Raw genomic sequence first — 27,630 nt, 5'->3', positions numbered from 1 at the left:
AGGGTGAGGAAGGGACTTGGGAAGCACCTGCGGCGATGCCCTGGGGTAGTCCGCCAGAGATGGGAGTTGGGGGGTGTAAAGAACAGCTACCGTCCCAAGTACGTGCCTTAAGGTCAAGTACATGCTGGAGTTACTGCAGAAATGTTCTCTGTGTGTGTGTGTGGTGTGTGTGTGTGTGTGTATGTGGGGTGTGGGTGTCCCTTCCACCTTTGGTTGGGGGTGGTGAGAGCTGAGAAGAGTAACTGTGTTCCAGTGTGAGACATGGTTTAACCTGGGTCACCCTTGGCATGCTGGGTGTAGGCGACACATCTGGCAACCCCACCCAAGCAGGACCCCCAAACCACAGGTGTCTGGAAGTGCCTGGAAGTTGCAGCGGAACCTGATTTTGCCGAACTTTGCAGGCTTCACACCTGAGGTTGGGAACCAGTCAAGATCCAACCGGCAGGACCACGGGTCGCTTCTAGATGCACTGGGTCACAGCCAGATGCTCAATCACGACCGAGTACCCAAATCTGCTACACTGGGGGCGATGCAGGGCTTGTGCACTTACCCTCTTTTCCAGCCCGGGGGCTTGGGGACCCTCCCCCAGGGATAAGAATGGGGAGGTGGTCCTCCTAGAGATTCCGTGGCATGGCGGCAGCCCGGGTGCAGCCCAGTGCAAGCAGCCTTGGACAGGCGAGCCAAGGGGTCCAAGCTGAAGTTGGGGTTCACCTTCCAGCGAGTAGGCAGCTTTGGAAGGAGAGCAGAGCGCCAGGCGGCTGTCAGGCTGCGGCTAAGGAATGGACCTCTCTCTTTCATCAGATGCTTGGGGGATGGGAAGCCAAGAGGAGGGGGCTCCTGCCTGGAGTGTATACCGACGCCCCCCCTGCACCCCAGCTTGTGGTACGGCTTTAAAATCCTGCGGAGTTTGTCATAGGTCGGCCTCACCACGCATGCGCAAAGGCAAAGTTGGTTTTTTTTTTTTTTTCCCCTCCTATCCACCCCCACTCCCCCCACCCCCCGCCCCTTCTCTTTCCAGCCGCCTTTGGTTCTGCAACTTAATTTTTTTTTTTTTTCTCCCTGAGAACACCAGGGGAAAGAGGAGTCCGGAGAGAGGGAGGGAGAGGAGGAGGCAGTTGGCCAGGAGGGCCGGGGGGGTGGGGGGGGGACGCGGTTCCTGCGGTCGGTCAGTCTGTCTGCGGGGCGCAGGATCGCGTGGAAGTTTGCTGCAAGCTCCCAGGCGCCGCCTCCGCCACCCGGAGTCCGGTTCCGTGCAGCCTGTGCCGAGTGAGCTCCTTCGCCGCTGCCGGAACCCGACCGCCCGCCGCCCGCTGCCCGCTCTCCCGCCCCTCAGGCCCCGGCGCCAAACGAGGAGGTGGGCAGCCACGCCGGCCATGGACCGCCGGAGCTGAAGAGCCTCTGCGAAGCCCCTGGCCCTCGCGCCTCTTCTCCCTTTTCCCTGGAAAGGCGGGGGGGAAAAGGGGGACTAACCAGAAGAGAGAAAGAAGAGGGTGGGGAGGGGGAACCGGTGTCTCCCCCCGGGGCAGTCGCGCATCGTCCCCGAATCCACCAGAGGCAGAACTTTCAGGGACGACTTTTACCAGTTTGCTCCCACCTTTTTGCCAAACCCTAAAATGAAAGGACAAAAGTTGGCGCTGACTCTGGCAGCTCGGATGACGACTGGAGCGTTTTCAGCGGCATCTCCAGGAGAAAAACCCGTGCGCGTCTGATTGTTCTGTGGCCCCCAAGCTGCAGTGCGCGCGTGTGTGTTTGGGTGTGTGTCTGTGTGTGTACACAGACGTCCACACACACACTCGCGGCCGCGGGATCAGAGCCTGGAAGCAGACGTTTCGGCCACAGACTGACTCGTAGAGGAGGAGCTGGCGATCGGGAGGCGTGAGCCGCCAAAAGTCTGCAGGATCCTGGTGTGAATGAACCGGAGGCACCTGGGCGCAGGGATCACCTCCCCCACACCCCGCCCCGGGCCAGAGTTGAGTTGTGGGGCATTTTTTTTTCACCTTCTTGTGAAGAATTTTTTTTTTTATTATTTGTTGTAAAGTCTTTTGCACAATCACGCCCACATTTGGGGTTGGAAAGCCCTAATTACCGCCGTCGCTGATGGACGTTGGAGAGGGAGCGCCTCGCCGAGGAACAGTCGCCTGCGCGCCCTCGCCGGCCCCGCGGCTCCCTTGTTGCGCGCCGGCCGGGCCCTGCTCCGGCTGCCGGCAGGCGGACTTCGGCGCCCCCTCGGTTCCCGCGCGCATCCCAGCACTACTCTGGCTCGGGCACCCAGACTCGAACGCTAGTGACGGCTTAGGCTCCAGTCTCCAGAGCCTGCCGGACGAGCCCTGGAGGAACCCGCAGCTCCGCGCAGGATCGTCTCCGCAGGCTTAACGAGGACGCTCCGCTTGGATTCTTCGGCTCTGGTGGCGACTTCCTCCCCGCGCCCCCCTCCCCCTCGCAATGAAGGTAGGTGTTCTGTGTGTCGCCGAGGCTCGTCACTTTTTTTTTTTTTTTACATTGTTTTATTTTGGAAGTTAACTGACCCTCCTCCACCCCCCGCCAACCTCTCCCTACCCTCCTCCATTTCTTCTACATCTGGAGACTCTAAAACCCCCCGCGTAGCTGGCTGAGACCCCTACCCTTTCGCCCTCCCCCCATCCCCGTGCACTACCTCGGTCTCCCAGGAGACAGACCTCTTCTTGTCCCACCAAAAGTTCTGCAAACTTTTTTAGACTTTGGAGAAAAAGTGGGGTAGAGACAGCGCAGAAAAACTGAGAGAGGTCCGCAGACGACTTTCCTTTTGCCCTGAGAAACTCAAGTGTAGCTTACTATGTATATTTCAGTAACAGGATAATGATTCAATTCAACAAATATTTACCAAGCGCCCACTGGCGCGGACCCCGAGAGGGTGGGTGGCCGGGGCTCAGAAAGGGGAAGGGGACTCCTTGGTTGAGAGACCGTGAAGCCAGACCAGGAGCTGACTATTCCTGAGCCTCGTACCCCCCGCCCTCTGCTGCCAGAGGCCAGGTTGCCGGCTCAATGCAGCCGGGGAACCCAAGCGCAGCAGGCCCTGTGCCTTTAAGAGTGCCTGGCAGGGGGCCAGCTCGCACCCTGGCGCAGGGATGGGGTCGCGTTATTAGCATTATTAGCCGCCACTGGGTGAGCTCCGCACTTTGCAGCGGTGATGGGGGTGGGGAGGGCTGGCGGTGGTGGCTCTAATTTGGTCCGCTGGGAGAGCGCACCCCGGCCCCCCGCGCGGAATCCTCCTTGTCCTTTAGAAACATTTGGGCCTCCGGGTTGGGAGAGCGGGCGGGGGGCAGTTTGTGAACTCTTGTTTGTTTTAATTGTCAGTTGTATGTTAAAGCCGAGTCACACACTCCGAGGGTCACCGAGAGTTCACTTTTACGAAAAGTTAACATTTCCTGCAGTATAACTAGCTATTTTCCAAACAATTTTTCCTCTCTGTCCTGCAGGCTTCGGTCCTTATTTTCATTTTTCTTGATTTTCTTTTAAATTTTCTAGAAAATAAGTTTGGGATTGGAATTCAGATGTTTCCTAAAGCACCCCCTCAAAAAAGTTTATAAAAAACCCACAGCTCGGAGACCCCGTGGCCTGTTTTAGTCTCCAATCGCAGTCTGGCATGGGGGCCCCTTCTCGTCTCCCGTCTTTCTTTAGATGGACAGCTCGCTGTTTAGAAGTCACTTGGAGTCAGTGGTGGGATCACACCTCCTGCCCTCCTGCCAACGTTCAAGGCTACTCCGGCCAGATGCAGAGATTTTGCTTCTAGACAAACTCTGTGGGGAGCCGAGGGTGTGCAGGCAGTGGACATTGTGTGTCCAAGTGTGTGGATCTGTGCCCTGCACGTTGTGGAGAGTAAAGGGCCAGTTCTCGGGTCTTGCACTTACTAAATCCTCAGCCAGGCCCGGTGCCACAAAGGAAGACCTTCCCTCCCCAGGAGGCTCGGTCAGAGTCCCTAGCCGTTCCCTCCGCTCGTCCGAACGCTCTGGTGCACAAGGGGTTAGCACCGTCTGCCAAAGCTCAGCTAGTCCTCTGCCTTTTTCTTTCTCGCTGTGCGGTGCCGGCTGCCCCCTGTTGGCTGCCTTGAGGTAGGACATCTTGGAGCCTGTGTCTTGGCCGGGCAGGCAGCTTGCTCGCCTCTTCCTCCCACCTCTGGCTTTACAAGAACATCCCTTCGGATCGCTAGGTCACACTCTCCCAGGAACGCCCCTCGGAGGCCCCCAGAGGACATGCTGCGCTGCGCGGCTGCATTAGTAAGGGGTCAAGTGTCCGACCCAGCGAATGGGGCTCGGGCGAGTGGAAGAAGGGTTGGTACCCCTTCTCCCCGGCACATTAAGGAGCAGGAGCGTCCCCCTAGGAAGTCTCGGGTCTGGTCTTGACCCCCTCACTGGTTCACCCTGTAAGCCGAGGACCAGCGCTTCTTTTTCTCTCTCGTCCTCAGTTTCTTGTCTATTAAAAAGTGGAGTTGAAACAACCTCTGAAAAATGGGTGTTGAAGCATTCTGTAATTTTCCTTCTCTTTCCTTCCGCCGACAAACAGTTCTTTGGGACAGAGTTGAGAGGCTGTGCCTAGAGAGCTAGGCTAGACTTCTTGTGTGGGAAGGTAGAAGTGATGTTTCCCTCTTCTCCCTGGTCCCCCCAGGTGTGTGTGAGAGAGAGAGTTGGCTTGCAGTCTGGAGATCTTGTCTAAGGATGGATGAGGTGAGGCCGGCAAGAGAACTAGACTTGGCCACTGTGCTTCCCTCGGAGACTCCCTGGTACCCGAGTTGGTGTCCCTTCTGAGTCAGGACAGTCAGAAGCTGCACACACCTTCCTTGCACTGATTGGGGCTCAAGGAACTCCCTCCTCCACCTCCTCTGTCGGCTCCCCCACCCCTTCCGACCCTCGGTGCTGTGGACACATCCGGGCGGCTAGGGGCAGCTCCGGCTCTCTTGCTCCAGGCTAGAGGCCTGGGGGAGTGCGGGCTCCTCCTGGGCTCCCCCAAAACGGACCTCCTTTCAGCCTACCATCCCCTCCTGCTTCTCCCCTCGTTCCCCAACTTTGTGGCTGCCACTGATTTTTTCTCCTGCAGTTTTCTCCATCTCTCTCCCCTTGCTTTCGGGAGAGATTAAAGTGGGGAAAACAAAATTTATCTCCCACTAAGAGCTGGGATTCTTAAGAGTTTCCTGTGCTTTTCGCCACCGCGAGCCCAGGTCAATCTAATTTATTCTCCCAGTTTCTCCATCATTTCCGCTCCCAGAGACTAGGGTCTAGGGGCTGGGGCTGGACGTGAAGTGGAAGGGGGTGTCCAGACCGAGTGAGGTAGCGCCAGTGGCTGAGGGGCGAGAATTTTCTCCCTGCCTCGAGGGAATTTCTTTTTAGGCGCTTCTGGCCTCCGACTTGAGCGTGCTTTCCGGGGCTTTCTGTCGCCCCCCAAAGTCCTCTAAACTCGCGTAACGGAGTTTAGAGGATTCTCGGCCCGCACACCAGTTGATAAAGAAGGGTTAGGGACACTTTTAATCCAGCGGGAAGGCTCTGGAGGAGAGACAATATAAGCCTACTCTACGTGGATCTGTTCTGGGGCTGGAAACAAGGGCGCGCAAATGCCCTACCCCCACCTCACCCCTCCCTTGCGCTAGAACCTCTCAAATGCCCGCAGCCCTCCTCTCAGACGCGCACTAGAAACAGATGCCAAGTATCCTTACAAAGTCCATTTCTTCGGACCCTGAAATTGTTCAAAATTTTTAGCCTGGTCTTCGGTGAATTCAGCTTCTGCCCAGAACTTTTACCCTGCATGTTACGGTCTCCGGAAAGGTCTTATTTTGTCCTCTTTTCGGATCAGTTCTCTTGGTAAACAGGCAGGGACGTTTACCCTACAGTTCGATGTATCAGTGAGTTGGCTGTGGGTTCCTTCAGTCTTTAAACTTGTGGGGCCTTTTCTGGGTTGCACGGGGGATTGGAGCGGGAAGAGGGCCAAGCTGTTTCCGGGCAAGCGCGCGGGTTAAGTGGAGATGTGACTCGCGGGGCTCTCCCGGCAGATTCCCTTCGGGACACCTCCGGCCTACTCCCAGCCCCGGGCTTAGAGACCCGCGTCGCGGAAGCCAACTGCCCCGCTCCCACTTTGGCCCCAGTTCTATGAACGAGTGGCTTCTCCCCGAGGTCGTCGGGCCGAGAGTGGGATCGGTTTGTGTGGCTTCTCCTCTAACAAAGAGATCCGCAGTAATCCGCGGAATCTGTTATCAATTTCTCCGCTGCCCGCGCCCCGCCCCGAGTGCCCCGCCCGTCGGAAAGCTGGAAAAGTGCGCGCGGCTCGCAGCGCGGTCTCTGCCTCCGCCTGGGAAGCACGTCGGAGAGCCTGTGTGTCTGTGCACGAGTGAGTGTGTGAATGTGCCAGAGTGTGAGTGTGTATGAGTGTGTGCACGCGCACGGCCTTGGCCCCCGATGGAGAGAGTTGACTTCGCAGCTTGGGCCGCGCGAGAAGGCAGCCCTCGCGAGCCACCCCCTCCCCTGGAGGAAACTTGACACTTCGGGCGGGGGTGGGGAGGAAGACCGAGCCTTCTCTCTCCTGGGCTGGGGAAACCCCAGGCTTCTCTTCTGCGGCATGCGCCCCCCAGCTCTGCGACGTTTTAGGGATGAGTGGGCCTCGGGCGCGGAGCCCTGGGTGGCGAACACTGAGGACCGCATAAGCATTTCCTCTAGAGAAGCCCCGAGGAATCCGGGCCAAAAGGGAGGCTGGCAAGGGAAAGCTGAGGCGCGCTCCTCAGCCCCTTCGCGTCTCCACCGCTGCCTCGGTCCCCCAGTCTTTTCTGGTGCCGGTTCCAGCCCAGGCCGTTCTGCAGCCTGGAGGAGGTTCACCTTTCCTTTTCCGAGGAAGGGGCTCCCTTGGGAGCCGAGGGTGGCGCAGCGCGGCAGGGTTACTCTTATCAGAGATGTAAAGGGGGATTTTGGAAAGCCGTTCCTCCCACCCGCCGCCGTCTCGCTCCGCCACCGCCTACAGGTGGAGAAGTCACCAGTGGGGAGGACGGCGGCGGAAACCTCCAAGGCCGCCCCCTGCCCCCGAAATTCTTGACGACGGGAACCTTCGCTGCCGAGGCCCTCTGCGCCCTGGAATCCAGGGGCTCGGCCGAGGCGCGGGAGCCAGCGCATCTCTGGCCCAGCCGGGGACTCCTTCGCACCGGCCCGGGCCTCGCCCTGCACCCTCATCTTGCGAGACTGACCCAACCGCGTCCGAATTGGGCTGGAGGGTGGGGTAGCGGAGTTTCAAGACCACGCTCAAGGTGCCCCGATGGCGAGATGCAACTCCAGACCAGGACCAAAGGAAACTGGAGTCCCCTCGGCTTCCTTTCCCCTTTCTCCGTGGCAGCTGCTAGAAGGGACTGGAGGGAGCGGTAGTGGGAGTGAGAAAATCAGATTTTGGGGGAGCGCTGTGGGGAGGGCCGGGAAGGGAGCCCCTCTCCTCGGACAGCGCGACCTGGGGTGTGGGGGGTTGTGTATCCCTCCTCTGGGATACACTCCAAGGCGGAGGCCGAAGGCAGGGAGAGGGCACTGATTTCCGGTTTCCTGCGCCGGGAGAGCCGCTCGCCCATCCCCTTATGCCCCGTGCGCCCCCATCTCCTCCCCACCCCAGTCTGGCCGAAGAGCGGTCTAAGGAAACCCAGGCTGCCTTTCCCGCTATGGAAGCGGCTAGACCCGGAGCGGGCCGTAAACTGATTATGAAACTGATGATGTTAATTCAGAGCTGCATTTCCCAGCTGGGCACTCCCGTGCTCGCCGCTCCCGGGGGCCTCGCCCCCCACCCCTTGCCCTTCCCTCCCGCGTGCTGCCCCCACCCCCCACCCCCGCGCCGGCCACCCCGCCTCCCTCGCAGCCGCCGGCGGCGCGCTCCACTCGCCTTCGCGCTCCTCTCGCCCATGGAATTAATTCCGGCTCCACTTGTTGCTCTGCCCAGGTCGGGGAGAGGACGAGGGTGGCAGCGGGTCCCCGAGTGAATTCCCGAGGAGGGACTCAGCACAGCGCGGAACTAGAGGGGAGCGAGGGGGTGCAGGACGCGAGCAAGCAGGAAGGAGGCAGCGCCTGGCACCGGGGCTTTGACTCAACAGCATTGAGACATGTTTGTAATCGCTGGCGTGCCCCGCGCGCAGGATCCCAGCGAAATCAGATTTCCTGGTGAGGTTGCGTGGGTGGATTAATTTGGAAAAAGAAACTGCCTATATCTTGCCATCAAAAACTCACGGAGGAGAAGCGCAGTCAATCAACAGTAAACTTGAGAGATCCCGGATGCTTCCGTTGTTTAAACTTGTATGCTTGAAAATTATCTGAGAGGCAATAAACATCTGCTCCTTTCTTCCCTCTCCAGAAGTCGATTGGAATATTAAGCCCAGGAGTTGCTTGGGGGACGGCTGGAAGGGCAATGTCTTCCAAGTTCTTCCTAATGGCTTTGGCCATATTTCTCTCCTTCGCCCAGGTTGTAATAGAAGCTAATTCTTGGTGGTAAGTTTATCCTATATGCATATTCTTTTACTTTAAGATTCGTTTGTATTGTATAATGAATGCTGCAATATTCTCAGTCGTGAATTTGGGTGTATTTATGTAATACACACACACACACACATATATATTTTTATAGACATTTATATATGTGTATATATATAAATATAAAAATGTTTAAATCAAAATTTTCTTTAAATTTTGTGAATTAAAATTTTTGCTTATTTTTAACACTGTGAAGCTTATCTTTAGCTCCATAGGGAATAGAAGCTATAAATTTAACTTTTGTCTTTTTTGAGGTTCACATTATGCTTGTAGTACATCATGTAATTAAGGGAAACCAGAATTCACTTCTCTAATAATTCTAAGCCTATCTATAAAATGTGCTTTTTGCTACCTCTAGGTAGTAAAAGTGAGTTCCAACGTTTATTTTCTGTCACTTGAAGTTACTAACTTTCAGGGTCTGAGGTAGGCAGAGTTACTAGGAAGATAGCTACACTCCAAGTGGGGAAGTACTGAGGGCTTGAAATTTAATCAAAAAAGGTTACCTTGAGTAGTTCAGTGTCCCTAAATGCGGGTTTCTTGCTGGTAGGGGCCTAGAGAGTAGACTGCATTATATCTAGAGGATTATTTTTGACTGCATTCTGTTTTTTTTTTTTTTTTTTTTTACTGTAAATGAACAGCGTTTTTCTGTCAAACATGACTTCTGTTCCCCGGATACTCTGTCTTGGGTCCCTCACAGTCACATAAGGAGCCCTTTTAAAACTTCCAGAACAGGGTGAATTTTCTTCCGTCTGTATACTTGTCCTCCTGTTCTTCCATCCGTCAAAAGGAACTGCTATCTCCTACCCGTGTCGAATTATGTCTGCTTTCCGTATTCATACATTTTCAAGGCAGATCGGTCCAATTTGTGGGGCAAAGTGAGTCATTTTCTCTCATGTCAGAGGCCCATCCCCCCAGACTGCCTTTTACCCCTTTTCTGGTGTGGAATATCAGAAATTTTGGTTCAGGTATATGGCAGAAAGGGGCAAGGAGGGGAGTGAGAACTCTAGCTGAGAAGCCAGATGGCGGGATAGGGGCTATACAATGCCTCCGTTTTCTGAGTGGAGTTTAAACAGAGGAGTTCTATGAAGCCCGTCTCATACTTTGTCATGAGGACAAGCAGGAGAGAAAAAGCATCTGTGTGCTTAAACTTCTGTATTGCTGACATGTTTTCAGGGGGCCCACCTTGAGAGTTCACGTAAATCTTGAATGCACATCTCCCCCCCCTCCCTTTTTAGGTCGCTAGGTATGAATAACCCTGTTCAGATGTCAGAAGTATATATCATAGGAGCGCAGCCTCTCTGCAGCCAACTGGCAGGACTTTCCCAAGGACAGAAGAAACTCTGCCACTTGTATCAGGACCACATGCAGTACATTGGAGAGGGCGCCAAGACGGGCATCAAGGAGTGCCAGTATCAGTTCCGGCACCGGAGGTGGAACTGCAGCACCGTTGATAACACCTCTGTCTTCGGCAGGGTCATGCAGATCGGTAGGAAACCGTTTCAGATGTTGTTAAATATATAGAAACTTTTCTCCTAGGAAATGTCTCTAGTGTTACTTAAAGCTTCATCTGATGGGACTCTTCCAGCAGGGTGGCGGCTTGGGACTTCTGTCATTATGGCTGTGTTCGTGCCTGTCCTCTGGATGTCTAATGATAAGTTTTGGACTTCTTGAATTAGATCAGGAGAGGGTGGGCATCAACTACACCTTCATTTTTCTCATCACTTAATTTTCCTAAAAAGCATTTTGTGTAAAATAGTACCAGAACACTTACGTTGGTTTCACAAAAGTAGATGGGGAAAGCTGAGTCATTTCTGTCCTTAAACTTCAAAACTCTTAATTGTTAGAAGTTTCCTAACTTGAACCACAATTCAGATGGCCCAGGCATCAAACTGAAAATTGCCATCTTGCAGAATGCTGGATGAGCTGGACGTAAGTAAGGTTTTAATGTTCCTAATATAGATATTTCCTAAAGCTATCTATTGAGATAAACGTGTTAGACACTTTACTTTTAGTCCCAGGAAGAATTTTAATTAGAAGTGATCCAATTTACATCTGTGAGTTGGCCACTGATATAAGAACACCTGCTTCAAAGGGCAACCTGGAAACTTAAAAGTGTTTAATGTATCGTTCACAGTCCAGTTCTTTATTTTTAAATGTGTTGTTGAACTTGTTATTCTATTCAGGGAGAAGGTGGCACTAAAACTGGGCTAAAGGCAAAGAATTTGGAAAATCAGTCTGCCTCTGATTTAGTTGAATAGTGTAGGCTACAGTCTGACAGATGTGGTCCTGTGTGTGTGTGTGCTAGTGAATATTTTTGGTCTCTTTACTTTTATGCAAACAAGCCCATATAATTAATATGACTGCAGTGACTCCTAAAATAAGCAATTTATCAAAGCAATTAACTATTTATACTGACTGAAGATAAAAAGTTGGCTTAATGTCCGTCACGGATGGATAAAATGCTTTTTAAAAAAACCCTGAAAAGTGCATTCATTGAGAACAAAAAAGAGTTGTCAGTGGATGTTTGAGCCAAGCGGCTTCATAAACTAAAATAATACAGGACTGGAAGCCGTTCCTCTAATTGAATGGGAGAACGGTCTGCAGCCTCAGCCTACAGAGCCTCCTAGGGCTTTCCTGTTAATGATTAAAATGTGCTAATGCATATTCTGGGACCTGAATCTAGGAATTAAGCTTCAGGAACACAGGAGTTTTCCCCAAATATGGGCTGCCTTATGTGGTTAACTCAGGGTGTAGTGAAGATTTAATTCTCCTGCATTTTGATATTGTGAGTGATCCAAAAACATCTTTGTCAGCTATATCACAGTAACCTCTCAGCCTTCTCTCCACCTTTGCCTTATGTGTTCCCTCTATCTACCTTCCTCTCAAACTTTGGGAGTTTTTCCCATATGTATGAGTTAGTGAAAATCATACACCTCTGATGGTAACAAGGAAGGAAAACAGCAATTGGAACTGTTTTTCTGTGTAGTCACTGGAACATAGCTTTGATTTAAGATCCTCTTTGTATGTAGCCTGTTTGGGGCCAAAATGTTCAGAATAAGCTATCATTTGCTAAGTGGATTTGAGTTCTGCTGAAGATTTACTTAAAATGTGGTCCAAGATTCAAAGAGACTGCTTCCTTAGGGAACAAGCAGAACCCTTGGTACAAAGGCCTGTGTTTAATTGTCCCCTGTAAGTAGACTCTCTGGTCCTTAGCTGTGAGGCACCGTCTTGGTTGATGGGAAGTAGGCAGGAGTGGAAGCTCATGATGGCCCCAGAGGAGGGAGCCCTCCTGGATCGTACCATCATCCCTGAGGCCCCCTCGCCAAAGGGTCCTCAGGTGTCCGAGCTCTCAGAGCAGACAGCTGCTGCAGGGTGGCTCATGGTGGTGGAACACAGGGCCTTAGAGAGAGAGAGACGAAAAATCAGAATCGATTTTTATGGAAGAGGAACATGAACCCCACCCCAACGGTGGAAGTTACTTCATTTTCACTTTTCTACTTTAGGGTTTGTTAGATGAGAATGAGCTAAGGGAAAATTTGAAACACCTTTGATGCTAAGTGTGTGGGTGCCCACTCCAGAGCATGGAGATCACCAGGGATGTGGAAGCTGGTTCTCCTCCCTGAGAGACCCTATGATGGGGCCAGTTTCTGTGACTCAGGCTGCCACCCCCAAGCACTCACCTACTTTCTTTAGAGGCCAGTCCAGGCGCTGTACACAGTCGCCTCTTCATTATGAAAACGTCCTCATTTTTCATCATGCTAGTCTTTCCTTCCAGCTTTTGTCTCCGGCTTGTCTTTGTTTGCCTGCTGTGAAAAGATGTGTAAGAAAGGCGCCGTCTTCCCAGAGGGTGAGGACAGGAAGGCTGATCTCTCAGGGAGGAGCTGTCACCCGATGCAGTGCTGCTTCCAGGATGGCTGCGTCCCCACGCTGCAGCCAGAAAGCACTTCTCATGCTGACATTTTCCCTGCAGTGACCAACTAGCTTAGAGATAGCTACCAGGTTTGATTTCTGGGGCAAAAAAAGAAAATAGTCAAGAATAGCATTGTCGTGCTTTGTATAAAATCCCTTTGATGCTCTCTGTATGCAGGACAGAGCTTTTTCTCTTCCTCTGTCTCCAGAGGATGGTTTATCTCTCTTCCTCAAGCTACCTCTGTATTCTATGAGTCTCCTGTCCACAGGGTTTTCTGTACTATCAGTGTTAATCCTCAGATCACTCCCTAGGATCTGTCTGCTCTCCTCATTTCTCACCACTCCCTTGATGTTCTCTGCCTTGCTAATTCAACTAGATAGATGGAACACCCCCACAGGAACTTTCTGGATCCTCCTGCCAACCACCAGCACACTCCTCAAGTTATTCATTTTTTACAATGTGGGAGGGAAGGTTTGGTAAATCAGAGCCATCGCCATTTCTGAGAGGGGAATCACAAGTGGTCACAGATTGAGGGGCAGAAGCCCAAAGGAAGGGCAGTCTGCAGGTTCCCTGAGTTGGCAGAGCCGCCCTCCTGCAGGATGGCCCTTGAATACTATGGTCAGCTGTTGTTGTGATTCCCTACCCCCACCAAAAAAAAAAAATTGTTAGCAAGCTCTTTAAGAGAAACTGATCCTGGTACAGGGATCCCAGTGTCAGAAGGGGCCTTTTCCCCCCTGGGCATCTGGTTCAATACCCTTATTTTACAGTTGAGGAAAATGAGGCCCCCCTTGTCACCCCGTGCCCCCAGGCCCAGCTTCAGCTGGCTGGGTATTAACCCTTCTCCCTTGTAGTATAACACTTTCATTAAGTGACTTCTTGTCCCATGTAGAAATGTCTCTAGGTACAAGTGGAAATTGGAAATTAAGATAGTCTATGCTCACCTCCGTTTTTCTCCATACAAATAGGGCTCCTATAGAACTGTTTGACAGGGAGCTATTCTTTACAAGTTTTAGGGAAGGAGAACCTTTTTCTTCTTTTCTCCTTAAGACTATTCCCCACCCCCCCCCTTTTTGTTGTTTTCCTGACACTTGGAGTCAGAGGCTGCTGCGGAGTCACAGAAATGACATTAAAGAACGGCAGGCTGTTGTGAAAGTAAGATACTCACCTTCTTGAGTGAGAAGCATCAGGCCGGGCAGCTTGGGAACTGAGAAGAGGCCAGAATTTCATTTGTAACTCTCTAGGAACCGGTTGAGAAATATCCTCTGGGGAAGTCAGGAGCCTTGTTCTGAGTCAGACTTGATGCTGCAGACGGAGGAAGGGGAAGCCAGGTTACTACCAGCGGGGCCACAGGAGCGGGAAGGGGCGGCTGCAGTGTTTGGCTTTCCTGGGGGCCTAGGGCTTTCAGAGGCTCTAAGCCTCTGTGCTCCTGTCCTGTAGGTCACTCAGAATGAAAATAGTAACAAATGTTTAAAGTAAGTGTCAAGAAGTCTACCCCAATTGTGTGTTTTCTTCCCTTGGTGACTTCTTTTCTAGGCATTTGGGTTATTTTCAGAAGAGGTGTATAGAATAATCGATCTCTGAGCATCCCGCCTTGGGCTCTGTCTGAAATGGCAGAGCAGAGGTGGGGTGTGTGGGTGTTAATACCCTCCTGGGTTGTTTCTGCGTGTTGGGGCCTCCTAGTTCCCCCTTTAGGAGCCGGGTAGGGGTGTTCGCCGTCCGGGGCTGCAGAGTGGGGGGCGCCCGCTGACCGGTCCTCGCCCGCAGGCAGCCGCGAGACGGCCTTCACGTACGCGGTGAGCGCCGCGGGGGTGGTCAACGCCATGAGCCGCGCCTGCCGCGAGGGCGAGCTGTCCACCTGCGGCTGCAGCCGCGCCGCGCGCCCCAAGGACCTGCCGCGGGACTGGCTGTGGGGAGGCTGCGGCGACAACATCGACTACGGCTACCGCTTCGCCAAGGAGTTCGTGGACGCCCGCGAGCGGGAGCGCATCCACGCCAAGGGCTCGTACGAGAGCGCGCGCATCCTGATGAACCTGCACAACAACGAGGCCGGCCGCCGGGTGAGCCTCCGTCCGCCGCAGGCCTGGGAGGGGCCGGGGCTCCCGGCTCTCCCTGTGTCTCTGCGGCTCTCTTCCTGTCTCCGCCTCCCTTCCTAGCTTTTCCGGTCTGTTTCCCCCCTGCCTGCTCCTCTCTGTCCTTCCACTCCCCTCAGCCAGCTCCCCACAGGCCTCCCTGGAGAGGGGTGCACACCCCAGAAAGGCCTCCTGGAGCGGAAGCAGCCCGCCGTGGCCAGCTCTAGCCAAGGGGCGCCTGCAGTGGCCTGAGAAAGATCTTTCTCCGCCTCTTTAATAAATCCCCAGCGCAGTTGGCCAGGCCAGAGCTAAACATGCTGCTTAGGTTCGCAGCCCTCCTCCCTGGAACAAGTTTGTGGCTGCGATTAAGATTAAATTGGGGAGAGGGAGTTATTTATTTCAGTAGGTGCCCAGTTGAGCAAGCCCTCGCCCAGCTTCTGGGTTACCTCCTCCCCTCTTTGTGCCCCTCCTTGTGTCCTGGGACAGCAGGCCTGATGGATTGAGGGTTTGTAAAAAGAGCTTTTCTAGGATAACTCTCCAACCAACCGGGTGGAATTTCGTAGGTCTGACGATCAGGCCCATGGAAGGAAGAGAGAGGGCCTCGAAAGTGTCCAGAGAGAAAGTCCTCCCAAGGCAGCCCGCCCCTCCACCCCATCCCCCGTTTCACTCTTTCCTTCCCCTGGTGGGGCTGTGAAAAGCTCCCTCACAATAGTTAAAAAGACCCTTTTTTCCTGCGGTTAAACACATGGCACTTTATGGCTGCTTTAAAATGAAGGGGTGAAAACTTTTCCTAACTTTGGCAGCACTGAAAACCAGGGCCATTATTTTTTTCAGAGAACCCAAGGTGGGTGCCAGGAACTTTCTGGTCAGAGATCTCACTCTTCTGTATTTTGGGGTGAGGAACAGGAATGGTAATCACAAAGTAACATCCAGGGGACAGGAAGGAACCTGAGAGCCCTGCACACCCTCTCGTGAAAGGCGGGAAACAGACTGGAGAACCACTTCCAGGCAGGGCAGAGAATTAGGGGATGGAGCTGTCAGCCCAGGCACTTTTTCCCTTAAACTAGGGCATTGCAGCTCGAGGGTAAAGGGCTGCAGGTTTGGGGATTAAAGAAATCTAGGTTAACACCCTGCTCTGTTTCTGAGCATCCGTTGCCCCATCTGCTCACCAGTTAGATGGACGGTAACAGTGTCGCCTGGGGTTGCTGTAAGGACTCACTGGGGTCATACAGTAGACTGAACCTTGTTATTAACACTTGGCCACTTCTGAGTTCTAATTAATAAGGCTCAACCGAAGGGCTGAGTTCAGTGTCAACCAGTGGTAAGTGCTTGATAGATGATAACTGAGTCACTAGACCTAATGAAGCAGAGCACATAGGAAAGTGGAAGTAACCCAGATCCCTCCAGGTAACCTGTTTCTTCTCAGCTTTGATCTTGACTATGTGGGGGACCACAGAAGGACTCAACTCTGCAGAATCTTACCTGTGGTGCCTGAGGGGTCAGATGGTTGCTCCAGGGGAGCGTGGCCACTTCTTTCTGAGGCTCCCCTTTGCTGGGGTGCCTGTACCAGGGGTGGACTTTCTGCCCCCTGCAGCCGGCCCAGGCCTTGGGGTGGGCATGGCTACCCCACTGTCTCGGGAGCCTAGCACCTCGGTCCTGTTCTCTACCCAGGACACATCACCTTAATCTGCATGCAGGGCGCCCAGCGTCTCAGACCACAAATGCCTCCAGGACAGAGGTATGGCTGACTCGGGACCCACTATGTCCCTCTCTGGTGCTTTCAGCCTTGTTTGGGGATTTCCTCGGTTTCTCTCATGGACAGAAATCACAGGAGCTTAGCAACCAAGAAGAGCAGGTCAAGGGACTTCCAAGGGGAGACAGGAGGGGTCGGAGAGTGGGAAAAGCACATTCGATGTAATTTCATTTAACATGAGCATTTGTACGTAGGTTTTTTGGAAATGTTATAGTTGGAGCAGCAAACTATGCTTGATCCTGGTGGATGAGGTTACAGAGAAGACGGTTTTCCTCCAGGATCGTAGGGGTGAGAGGAGGAAAGCTGGACACTCGGTCAGGAAACCGTATTAGACTCCTAGAAAGAAAATCTAGTTTCTGATTCTCCTCAAAGGGGAGTGAAGGTTAAATACATTTGCAAAACCCTTTCCCACACTAGCCTAGCCGCGGCCCTGAAACCCTTCATGTGGAGGGGGTACGATTGAGCTCCCCTTTGAGGAAAGCCCTTTCTGAAGCCCTGGAGGGAGAGGGTCGCTGCTGGGGCAGGAGTGGCCTCGCACGGCTCTGGCCTCCAGGTCCTGACAGGCCGCTGCCAGCAGCGTGCTGGCTTGGGAGGCTCACTGGCACAGCCCCGGGCAGCCGGCACTGTAAATGGGCAGCGGCCACCTCCCAGACCCGTGGGTGCTGCTGCTGCAGGGCCCAGCACCATGCCCTCGTCACCCTGCAAACCAGGTCTGCTGATTGCATCCTGCCTGCTAAGTACCTCAAGCCAGCATGTCTTGGTTTCACCCTTGTAACACTGCCGTGAGGTTGGCACCACCACAGTGCCCTTTGCAGATGGGAATGGAGGCCCAGAATGGTGATGCCCTTGCCTAAATTCAGGGGCAGGACAGAATCTGTGTCTGTCTGGGTCCAGGGTGGACGCGCTCAGCCTGTGCAGAGCGTGGGGGCTGTGCAGGAAGCAGCAGTGAAGGTACCTGAAATCCAGGCCCGGTCCCCCTCTATCCAGCCTGTGTGACCATCTGGGCCGCTTACCTTCTCTGCGTCACTGGGCCCTCGTCCAGTCCCGCCCAGGTTACAACCGTGCTGGGAGGATTTGATGAGATGAGAGTGGAGAGGCTCTTAGGACAGGGCTCGCCCCACGGCAGTATGAACAGTAAGAGTGAGGAAAGATTTGAACCCTGACCACTTACCAGCTGGGCGCCCATGGCGTGAGCTTGGAGCCCACCTGCCTGGGTTCCGGTCATGGCCCCTCCTTCCCAGTGCTTGGGCTGCTAACACAGCTCGCTGGGCTTCACTTTCCTTCTCTGAGACGCAGGCGGTGGGATGCTTCCCTCACAGGCTGCTGCTCACAGGAGTCCAGGTCAGACCTGACGGCAGTCTCCTGCTTCCAAAAAAGAAGCCAAGGCAACAATTTTGTTTCTTGTTCCCATTCAAAACCAGGTAGTTTATTATGATGATGTGTAACAATGAGGGGTAAGAACCGATTTGTTTTACAGACTCATTTTTAAAGAAGGCCACAAAAGCCTCCAGGTCTGGAGGACGAGGGGGAGGTGGCCCGGGCTGAGCTGGTGACCAGGGTCTGGGTTCCCAGGTGAGGGTGCCCCCCGCTGACTGTCCCCTTCTCCCGCAGACGGTGTACAGCCTGGCCGATGTGGCCTGCAAGTGTCACGGGGTGTCAGGCTCGTGCAGCCTCAAGACGTGCTGGCTGCAGCTGGCCGACTTCCGCAAGGTGGGTGATGCCCTGAAGGAGAAGTACGACAGCGCGGCGGCCATGCGGCTCAACAGCCGGGGCAAGCTGGTGCAGGTCAACAGCCGCTTCAACTCGCCCACCACCCAGGACCTGGTCTACATCGACCCCAGCCCCGACTACTGCGTGCGCAACGAGAGCACCGGCTCGCTGGGCACGCAGGGCCGCCTGTGCAACAAGACGTCCGAGGGCATGGACGGCTGCGAGCTCATGTGCTGCGGCCGCGGCTACGACCAGTTCAAGACGGTGCAGACCGAGCGCTGCCACTGCAAGTTCCACTGGTGCTGCTACGTCAAGTGCAAGAAGTGCACGGAGATCGTGGACCAGTTCGTCTGCAAGTAGCGGGCGCCCCGCCGCCTGCCCGTCACCCGGCCCCGCTCCCAGGACCCACTTATTTATAGAAAGTACAGTGATTCTGTTTGGGTTTTTTTTTTAATGTTTTTTTCATCCCTAAGAATTGCAACCGGAACCATTTTTTCCCCCTGTTCCCATCTGAGAACTCTGTGGTTAATAATATTATAATTATTATTTGGCAATAAGGGGGTTGGGAACCAAGAAAATATTTATTTTGTGGATCTTTGAAAAGGTAAGACAAGACTTGTTTTGATGGTATAATGGATGGGGGGGGATAAAACATGCCCTTGCTGAGATGTGTGCACATCTGGAGGTCAAGGAAACATTGTTCTCTTTGTCTCAGCTATCGCATGGGACAGGTAGCACCCCACTGCAAGGAGGTGGCCCAGAGCTATGCATGACCCAGCGCCTGGGAGCAAAAGGAGTTCTGCGGTCTGGGGAAGCCGGAAGGTCTTGAGAAACAGACAAAACAATGAGAACCCCACCCCCCTCTTTCCCAGGGGCTGCCAGCCTGAAATATTTCCAAAATGTATTTAAAATTTGAGAACAAGAATCTCATATCCCTTCAAGAAAGAAGGTTTATCATATGTCTCACTGTCCTCCAGCATTCCATCTACAGCTGGTCCGTTCTATTAGCTACTGAAACCTGGGGAGCAGGGAGAGAAGCCCTAGACATTAAAACACAAAAAACTCCTTTTATTGAGTCAGTTGATTTAACATTCAAAGCTGTTGTGAGAATCAGGTTATCCACTTGGAAAAGGATCCCTGAATGATTCTGGTACCAGACGTTTTGCTTGGAGAAGGGCAGGGAGGTTGGCTTGGCGATAAAGGAAAATATACTGTAATTTTCTTAGGGATACTTGGTTAATAAATGATAATAGTGAAAACACATGAATTCCATTCACAGATCCTCAACCTGAACTTCAAGGTACTTGTGTGCAGTTCAGCCCTGCACCAAAGCAGAAAACCTATTTGAGGGAAAAAAGTGACCTCCGCCCTCCCTCCTTGACCCCGCGCCCCCTCTGCTTCCGCGCCTTGCTGCGCTGCGGCCGCGTTTCCAAGCGGAGCTCCGCAGGGTCCCCTCTGATTGTAGGACAGGGAATGAAACCCTAGGAGCTCCTCTTGGAAAACAGCTCGCTACTTAGGGATTTTATTCCGCCTACAACTTTTATTTCGAGGAACAGTAGTTTTCGATGTTTTCATGACATCACTTGGTGAATGGCCTTCACAGAGGTGTGGCAGCATTTCCCCCTTCTGATCCTGTGTTCAGACTCTCCATTGATGCTTCCGCTTCTCTGCAGGTGTACCTAGAACTGTTCCCAGTGGACTTGAACAGTTGGTTCAGTGGTACCTGATAGCTCAGTCTCTTGTACATAACATATATATATATATATATACACATATATATATATAAATATAATTATATCTCAGTGCAGCCAGTGATTTGGATTTACAGTTTACTCTGGGGTTATTTCTTTGGTCTAGAGCCTTGAGGTCCTCCACTGCAATCCAAGTGGGATTTTCCCCGACGGTTTCTAAGTTGAGCTCAGGCTGTGGCCCTGATGCCACTGCATGCTGAGCATCGTGAAGCAGCTGTGTTTCTGAGGAGTCTGGAAGGTCTTGGTCGTGGGTGTGGTGGTTTGAAGATTTCTTTGGTCTCCCCTGCTCCATCCCTTGGTTCTCCAGCCTCGTTTTCTGCACGCTTGCTGGAGAGGGCATTACTTGTTCATTACAGAGGTGGGAATGAAGAGGACACATGTCAGCATTTCTGTTTCCTCTGCTCACTTTGCAGGGTGGAACTTGGTGCCTGTTAGACCTGAGGGCACCTACCGAGTCCCCAGGGAAAATCCAGCTCACATCTTTAGCTAGTTTAAAAAAACAAAAACAACAAAAAACCAGGACACCTCTTTGCAAAGAGTACCATCACCTGTGTTCTCATCTCAGACTTGTGCTGTTGTAGAAGTTTGGGAAGACACACCTTCTGCAGCCCTCACAGGCTCAGTGGCCCTCAGGTCAGCCCGGCCACCTGTGGCTCTTATTGCACAAGGATAGTCACTCCCCCTGCTCCCAGCTGCAGTGAATTGCAAGCAAAAGATCTTGAAAGTAAAAAGCACTAATTAGTTTAAAATGTCACTTTTTTGGTTTTTATTATACAAAAACCATGAAGTAATTTTTTTTATTTGCTAAACCAGATTTTTTGTTCCTTTCTAGTGATTCATGTTTATGAAGAGAGTTGAGTTTAACAATCCTAGTTTTTAAAAGAAACTATTTAATGTAAAATATTCTACTTGTCATTCAGATATTATGTATATCTTCTATGGCCTTTATTCTGTACTTTTAATGTACATATGTCTGTCTTGTGTGATTTGTATATTTCACTGGTTCAAAAACAAAACATCGAAAGGCTTATGCCAAATGGAAGATAGAATATAAAATAAAATATTACTTGTATATTGGTAAGTGGTTTCAGTTGTCCTTCAGATACTTCATGTGGAGAGTTTTTGAGAAAACATGAGGGATAGTTTAGGGGTGACTACATGTTAGAAAAATAGAAGAGTGGAGAATTTTACCAAAACCAAATTATTTGGGAGCTTCAAAAGATTTCTATATGTAACAGAACAAAAGGGGAATTCTCTTTTCCTATATATGTTCCTCAAAAAAATCAAGCAGATGGCTTAAAGCTGGTTATAGGGTTGCTCACATTCTTTGAGCATTATGCATGTAACTTAATTGTTTCAGAGCGTGTTGGTGTTGTAGCATCTCCGAGAAGAACTGAAAAGGCACATGCTTTTATCCATGAACAGAATTTTAGTGCAAAAAAAGTGTATTTGTGTTCACCACTGCAGCTAGTGCACCACTCTATTTGAACTTTCTGTGGATGGAGTGTCTCTGCCCCTTGGAAAGTAGTTTTATGAAAAGCAAGCCTCAATCTGCAGAGAATGAAGGAAACTGAAGGTTCGTTGTGTTAAGTGCAATTAATACGAGCCCTCGTGCTTCTTGAAGGCGCAGTGAGTCTGGGCCGCGATGCACAAATTGATATGTTAGCCCCTTGCTTTTTTCTTTCTGGATAACCTTGTAACATATTGAAACCTTTTAAGGATGCCAAGAATGCATTATTCCACAAAAAAACAGTAGACCAACATATAGAGTGTTTAAAATAGCATTTCTGGGCAAATTCAAACGCTTGTGGTTCTAGGACTCACATCTGTTTCAGGTTTTCCTCAGTTGTATATTGACCAGTGTTCCTTATTGCAAAAACATATATTCGATTTAGGAGCGTCAGCTTTTTTTTTTTTTTTTTCATCTCATCCTGGACTGCATTCAAGATCTTCCCAATACAGGAAAATTAGCAAAAAATTTATATACAGGCAGCAGCGAATGGAGCTATGTTCAAAATAGTAATTATGGGCTTAAGTAAAAGGAAGGCTGTTTTAAGCTTTAGTCCAGTGTATCTGTTCAGTTCTCTGAGCTGTTGACCTCCCAAGACCGGCACTGTTCAGTAGGCCACACAAACCCTCTGCTTGTTCTATTTTCCAATACAGTTTTCAATTTGTTTTTGTAAGACCTTATTCAAGCCACCAGAATCAAAGATGACATGTTAGCACAAGTACTCCAAATAAGAAACTGTCATGGGCTGACTCCTAGAGATCGTTAGCAAAAGCAACCCCCAAAGAGTGAGTGATCCATAATGTAAATAGAGACAGCTAGAAAAGGGACTAATAACTTGAAGGATATGTGTATGATGCAAATACACACCAAGGCATAGGTCTGCAATACTGCATGATCACTGTAAAATAGACTTCTAAAATATTTATTTTTTTAAAAAGTATTTGTTACTCTCCCCTCTCTGTGGATTGGTGAGAGCCAGATGCAGATGCTATACTTTGAAAGTAAGACAATGAAATGCATTCTTAATATTGGAAACAGCAATGCAGGAATTAAAACTGAGTAAGAGAGTCTTCTAATTCACCTATTCACACAGACCTTATATTTAACTCTGATGACTGGATAATATTTTATGTTAGAGAAACAGCATCTTGTGAGCCAACTTTAAAAAAATGAATGATTAAAGGTTGGTATGATTTTTTTCTTAAAAATGTATCAATTTTAATCTAGAAGATTTAATTAACATGCTGTCTCTGTATCTCAGAGGCAAACAAGAAATGAGGAAAATTGCATTGTAGATCAGTTTTATGTGCAGTGTACTATTTGCTGGGCTAGAAATGAGATAAAGAGTATTTATTTTTGTTCATATCTTGTACTACTTTTCTATTAAAATCATTTTATGAAATCTGCAGTCACGTGTTATGTTTGGCAGCAATGGTGTTCATGACCACTGAAGTTTAATGTGGGCTTGATGATGGCTCAGAGAATCCAGAACAAATATCCACATTTCAGGCATGTACATCCTATGGTCAGATTTCAAGGATCTATCGTGGATCTTTTTGCCTGCAGCTATTTCCCACCCCCTGCCACCCCCACCATTTATTTGTTCTGCTGCTACTAATGTATAAGAGAGTTGTATTTGGGAGATCGTTAGACACTGCAGGCATTTAGCACAGTGACCGGATTATGAAGACATTCCCGGGCAAGAGAAGAAAGAATGATTTGAGAAGAGAGAACAAAGTCTTAGGGAAACAGACTGAATCACCTGGAATATTCTGCTGGCTCCCGGTTGGATGTTGCCATGGTTGCCAGCCAGCTGCTGAGATCAGGTTTCTCACCTTGGTGGTGAGGCTGGAGCATTCTTTATTTTGGGGGTGCAATGTTTAGCAGCATCATTAGCCTCTACCCACGAGATGCCAGGAGGGCCCCCCATTTGTGACAAGCAATAATGTCTCCTGACACCAGGGACCCTGTATCCCAGGAAGTGGAATCAGCCCCCAGCTGAGAAGCACGGCCTGAGATAGAGGGACTGAGGCTCTGAGCACTCGGGGAAGGAGGGCCGACGGTGGACGGGTGCTTGCCCGGGGTGACTCCTGAGCCCGAGAAGTCCCCTGGAGGGCGGGGCCCTGTTGTGTACAATACCCCCAGCAGCCAGCTCAGAGCCAGGAAGGCCCTCTGAGCATTTGGGGGAGCTTTCACACCGTGGCCCCCTGGCTGTGTGCTGCCAGATGTGTTTTCTTTGACCGGCAAAACAGTAAAAAAAAAATACTCAAATTAGTTGCCAGCACTTGAAAGATGAGTGTGTTCACATTCAAGTGTGCACTTCTGGCTATGACACGGGAAGAACTGGCCGCCTGGGTGCACGGTGCCACAAGTCCCCAGCACGGGACACTCAGCTGTACCCCAGCAGCCGCTGCCTGGCCCCCACCCCACCCGTCCAGGCTGTGTGTCCAGTTGGCCAGTCTTTCTGTCACCTAACTGAGCCCGCAGGATCACAGACTTGCCATGGTCTCCACCAGTGTTCTCCTTCTAAGTCAGAGTTTCTCAATATCATCTTTAATGACATTGTGGCCCAAGTAATTGTGAGAAGTTGCCATGTGCATCGTACCCTCGGAGGGGCTCACCACACGCCTCTTGCCTCAGAGACCCTGACCAGAGCTGCTCACCCAGTGGTGACCCTTTGATGCCGATGCTGCCAACCCCATGCTATAGACTCAGGGCCTCAAGACTCACAGGCTTGAGCTTCACCCTCTCTGACAAGTGTAGGCTCGTTTTACAGATGAGGACACTGAGACCAGAAGAGTCAAGTCACTCACTTTACCACTTGTCCATTGTTGAATAACACAGCACACTCATACAAAAATTAGTGGCTTAGAACCATAGCCATTGTATCCGCTTATGGTCCTGCGAGTCACCGACATGGGCCAGGTTAGCTGCAGGGGACCAGTGTCCCGCTGCTCTCACCTGGGGCTGGCAGATGGGCAAGGGGCTGGCTGATCCTACACGACCTCTCATACACACCAAGAGCTGGTTCTGGCTGTTGGTTGGGCCTTTCTCTCCACACGGTCTCTTATCTTCAGGGATAAGGGGCGCCCTGGGCTCTTTCACACTGTGGTACCATATCCCCTGCAGGTGAGGCTGGAAGCTCCAAAGTTCCACTAGAGTCCTCCCTCTGCATCCACAGGTACAGGGTGCTGACTGTGGGACTCAAACATCCTTGGATCTTGGTATCTGAGGCAGTTCCTAGTACCAATTCCGGTGGCCGTGGAGGCATGAATGCGTATGACATCCGCTGCATTTACTGGCCAAAGCAAGCCCACACACAGCCCGGATTCAAAGAGATGGAGAAGCACACACCACCTCTCAATGAGAAGAGTGGTGAAGCCACAGTGCGAAGATCCGCACCAACTGTGAGGAGCTGCTGAAGACCTTCAGACAGTCTCCCTCACAGGCCAAGAGTCCAAGAGGCCCACTCTCCTGCGACAGCACCTGAGACAGGATTCCTTTCTCTCACAGCAACCAACCTCAGCACGGTGCAGTGCATAGGACAAAGACTTTGGAGTCAAGAAAAGCTGGTTCCAAGCTCTGCTCTTCTGAGCTGTGTGTCCTTTGGCCAGTTACTTAACTTCTCAGAGCTTCATTCAGTATTCTCACGTGGGTCATGAGGCTATGATGCAACAGTGTGTAGTGAGGATGGCTAATCATGGAAGTAAGCGGCGTGGCACCAAATCGGACCTCAGGCAGTGGCATGAACGGCAGTCATGGGGGCAGCAATCACCCCCTCCAGCATGGCAAGAAACCAGCCACATTCCTATCACCCTGCTTGTGATGACTCATGAGCCTCCCTGATTCAGCAAATTGCAGGGTGCTTCCTTGGAGGCCCTGGGAGGGGGCTCCTGAAGATTCTTGATCAGGCTCAGGCTGGGGAAGCAGAGGGTGGGGAGTCAGGATGGGCTCAGCCTCAGCTCAGGCGTGCCAAGTCCTCCCCCATCCCTGGGAAACTCCAAGGAATGTTTTCCCATGTCTTAGGAGAGACCTGTACCACGAGCAGGGTGGGGACCTACCTCCTCTTTACGGAGCAAGATCCTGGGGCACAGGAGGGCAGCCTGGGCTCCTGAACCCCAGGTACACCTTGCACTGTACCCCACCTGGCTGGCAGCAGGTAGCCAACTGTGCCCTCATGGGAAGCCTTTGGGCCAACTGCGCTTCCTTTGGGCCTCAGGTTTCTGTTTATAAAGTGGGAACAGAAAGACCTGTGCAGCTCACACCACTGCTTTGTTAGCAATTCCTCCCTTTTCCTGAACACACGTCCTGGGTGGCTTATTTTTTTAAGCTATTTCTTTAAGTTTATTTTCTTTACATGACTGTTTGATTTCATGGCATCTGACAAAAAAAGAAGGGTCACTCTTTCCATTTTACAGAAGAAAGAGAAGCCCCAGGAAATTAAGTGTCTTGCCCAAAACTATAGATCTGGTCAGAAGCAAAGCTGGGTCTCTCTGATTACAGAGCCCTTACTTCCATCCCCAAGATAATAGCGCCTCAGGGTTACTGGGAAGAGACAAATGGCAGGCTAGAAACACTAGGAACCCAACATTTCATTCCTGACCCAGGCCCTCTTCCTGGTTTTCAAGCTGAGACCACCTCAGAGTCCTTCATCCGAGTTCACACGCTTGTGCAAGGAGGCCCCGGAGTGGGTCAGGCAAGGGTCCCCTCCACACATGAACCAGGCCAGGGAGACCCCAACGCTGGCTTTACCACAAGCCAATGGGACTTTCACCGTGTAGATGGTGACCCCACTCTGGCCACCACTTTGCTGTGTGACTTTGGACGAATCTCTCCCCTTCTCTGGGCCTTACTTCCTGACATGTGCACAAGAGTTTGGTCAGGGTCACATGACTGAGTTTGATTTCCTGCTGGTAATTTCCTCCCAGGAATTTGAAGGCACGTGGAGCCGGAGACCAGGCCTCAAACCCCATTATGTGGAAAGAGAATGCAAATGAAAACTGGGGCGACGCAGGGAAAGCACGTCAGAGGCACGTGTCCTCCTCCGGGGCACACAGTCTCACACCCACAGGTCCCTGCTGCGAGCCCTGGTGGGCATAAGGTGGCGGTGCAGGAGAACTCTGAGCCTCGAAATCAGAACCGCCTGCACAATCTTGGGAAAGAGCCTCGACCTTTCTGAGCTCCCATTACCTGGTCTGTGAAAGGGGCAACCCTGTGCACGGCAGCGGGCCGGGGAGGATCACCGGGGAAAGGGTTCGCCTAGTGGTAGGCCAGCGGTGACCACTCATTAAACAGAAGCTCCTATCTTACTATCCTAACCCGCAAGCCCTCCTGTCTGCCGGGATCCTTCTCGCCCTGGAGAGAGAAGCCTGGGGCAATTACTTAGTGGCAGATGGCTCCTGAGTTACTCCAACACACTCGCTCCTCCGCACGCAGCTGGGCACCGGGCCTTCCGCAAGGTGCGAGAAAGAGGACACCCTCCTGTGCCTCCAGCTGCTCCACGTGACCCCGAGGTCATCCAGGCCGAACCTTCCGGAGGCTGCACCGCGATTGCCTGGAGCCTCCACGCGCCGGCAGGAAAACCACACTCTGAGCACGTTCTCAACGAGCAGTGTAAACCACTTGAATTCGGGTCTCGCAAACCAAGAAACCAGTTCTAAGTGTTTTCACCTCTCCCACTGCTTCCTTCTAAATTTCATTAGGGCTGACAATTTGTATATCCACTTACAGTGTAATGTGATTTAAATGGCTGACCGTAACTGTTAGCGATGGAGTTTTCCCGGGGCGCGGGGAGCCGAGAGGCAGCGGGGACCTTTTCCCAGCGGCCGAGCCCCTTCCGCACCCGGGCGGCCGTTTTATAAGCCTCGATGTGGCTTGTCAGACGCGGGGTCCGTCCTCGGAGATGGGAGGGCCTGCCTCTTGGCCCCATTCCCTCCTCACCCCGCAGTCGCTTTTGTTCTTGGAGGCCGAGCTGCCTTGGAGTTTTCGGCGTGCAATAAAACACACCCGACCGCAGGCCCCGCGTCGAGCCAGGGCGGCTGGGGGAGAAGCCAAGCCCCTTGGCCGGCGGCTGCATGGTTAGGCGGAATTGATAGTGTGTGTCCTGCTCTGCGGCTTTCCTTTTTGTTTTGGCTTTGTAACTAAAACAGAGCTGATGCCTCGGAGATGGGCTGTTCAGCTTTATTTTATTCCCATCAGTGTTTCACACACATTGTGTGTGTTTGTGTGTGTGTTTGCGGGGGAGGTAAGCAGTTATCATGGCTTGAATTTGGGTTTGAATCCTCGCCCCGTCTCTCTTGGGGACATCAGGCACGACCTTCTGCCTCTCTTTGAGTATCCATTTCCTCGTCTGGAACAGGAAGCTGGGTGTTCCTTCCATGCAATAATTAATTAGGTGAAGTATCTAGAACTGCATTG

At 51.7% G+C, this 27,630-nt stretch overlaps 1 protein-coding gene and 1 long non-coding RNA gene across 7 annotated transcripts; one reads left to right on the top strand and one right to left on the bottom strand.

Annotated features, from left to right (window-relative positions):
* Positions 1 to 1,137: 1,137 nt before the first annotated feature.
* Positions 1,138 to 22,619, top strand: WNT5A (Wnt family member 5A). Of its 4 annotated transcripts, none has more exons than XM_027522895.1 (5): positions 1,138 to 2,448; positions 8,335 to 8,468; positions 9,746 to 9,996; positions 14,185 to 14,477; positions 17,854 to 22,619. In XM_027522895.1, exons 1-5 carry the CDS (start codon positions 2,443 to 2,445, stop codon positions 18,310 to 18,312), a joined length of 1,143 nt encoding a protein of 380 aa, XP_027378696.1. In that variant the 5' UTR covers positions 1,138 to 2,442; the 3' UTR covers positions 18,313 to 22,619. The 4 variants fall into 4 exon arrangements, with proteins under 4 accessions (XP_027378696.1, XP_027378699.1, XP_027378697.1 ...); XM_027522898.1 differs by lacking the exon at positions 1,138 to 2,448 and adding an exon at positions 6,262 to 6,351; XM_027522896.1 differs by lacking the exon at positions 1,138 to 2,448 and adding an exon at positions 7,160 to 7,375 and having other exon boundaries at positions 17,854 to 22,615.
* LOC113880576 lies at positions 10,512 to 17,606 on the bottom strand. 3 transcript variants are annotated; one of them, XR_003507780.1, is made up of 4 exons: positions 17,414 to 17,606; positions 13,586 to 13,722; positions 12,191 to 12,316; positions 10,512 to 11,909 (listed from the first exon to the last, which is right to left on the bottom strand). It is a non-coding gene; the product is annotated as an uncharacterized LOC113880576 (long non-coding RNA). The 3 variants fall into 3 exon arrangements; XR_003507778.1 differs by lacking the exon at positions 17,414 to 17,606 and adding an exon at positions 14,211 to 14,293; XR_003507779.1 differs by lacking the exon at positions 17,414 to 17,606 and adding an exon at positions 14,211 to 14,293 and having other exon boundaries at positions 12,191 to 12,313.
* Positions 22,620 to 27,630: the final 5,011 nt, after the last annotated feature.

Source organism: Bos indicus x Bos taurus, chromosome 22, assembly GCF_003369695.1.
Source record: "Bos indicus x Bos taurus breed Angus x Brahman F1 hybrid chromosome 22, Bos_hybrid_MaternalHap_v2.0, whole genome shotgun sequence".
NCBI lineage: Eukaryota > Metazoa > Chordata > Mammalia > Artiodactyla > Bovidae > Bos > Bos indicus x Bos taurus.
This window is presented reverse-complemented; position numbering and strand designations above follow the sequence as displayed.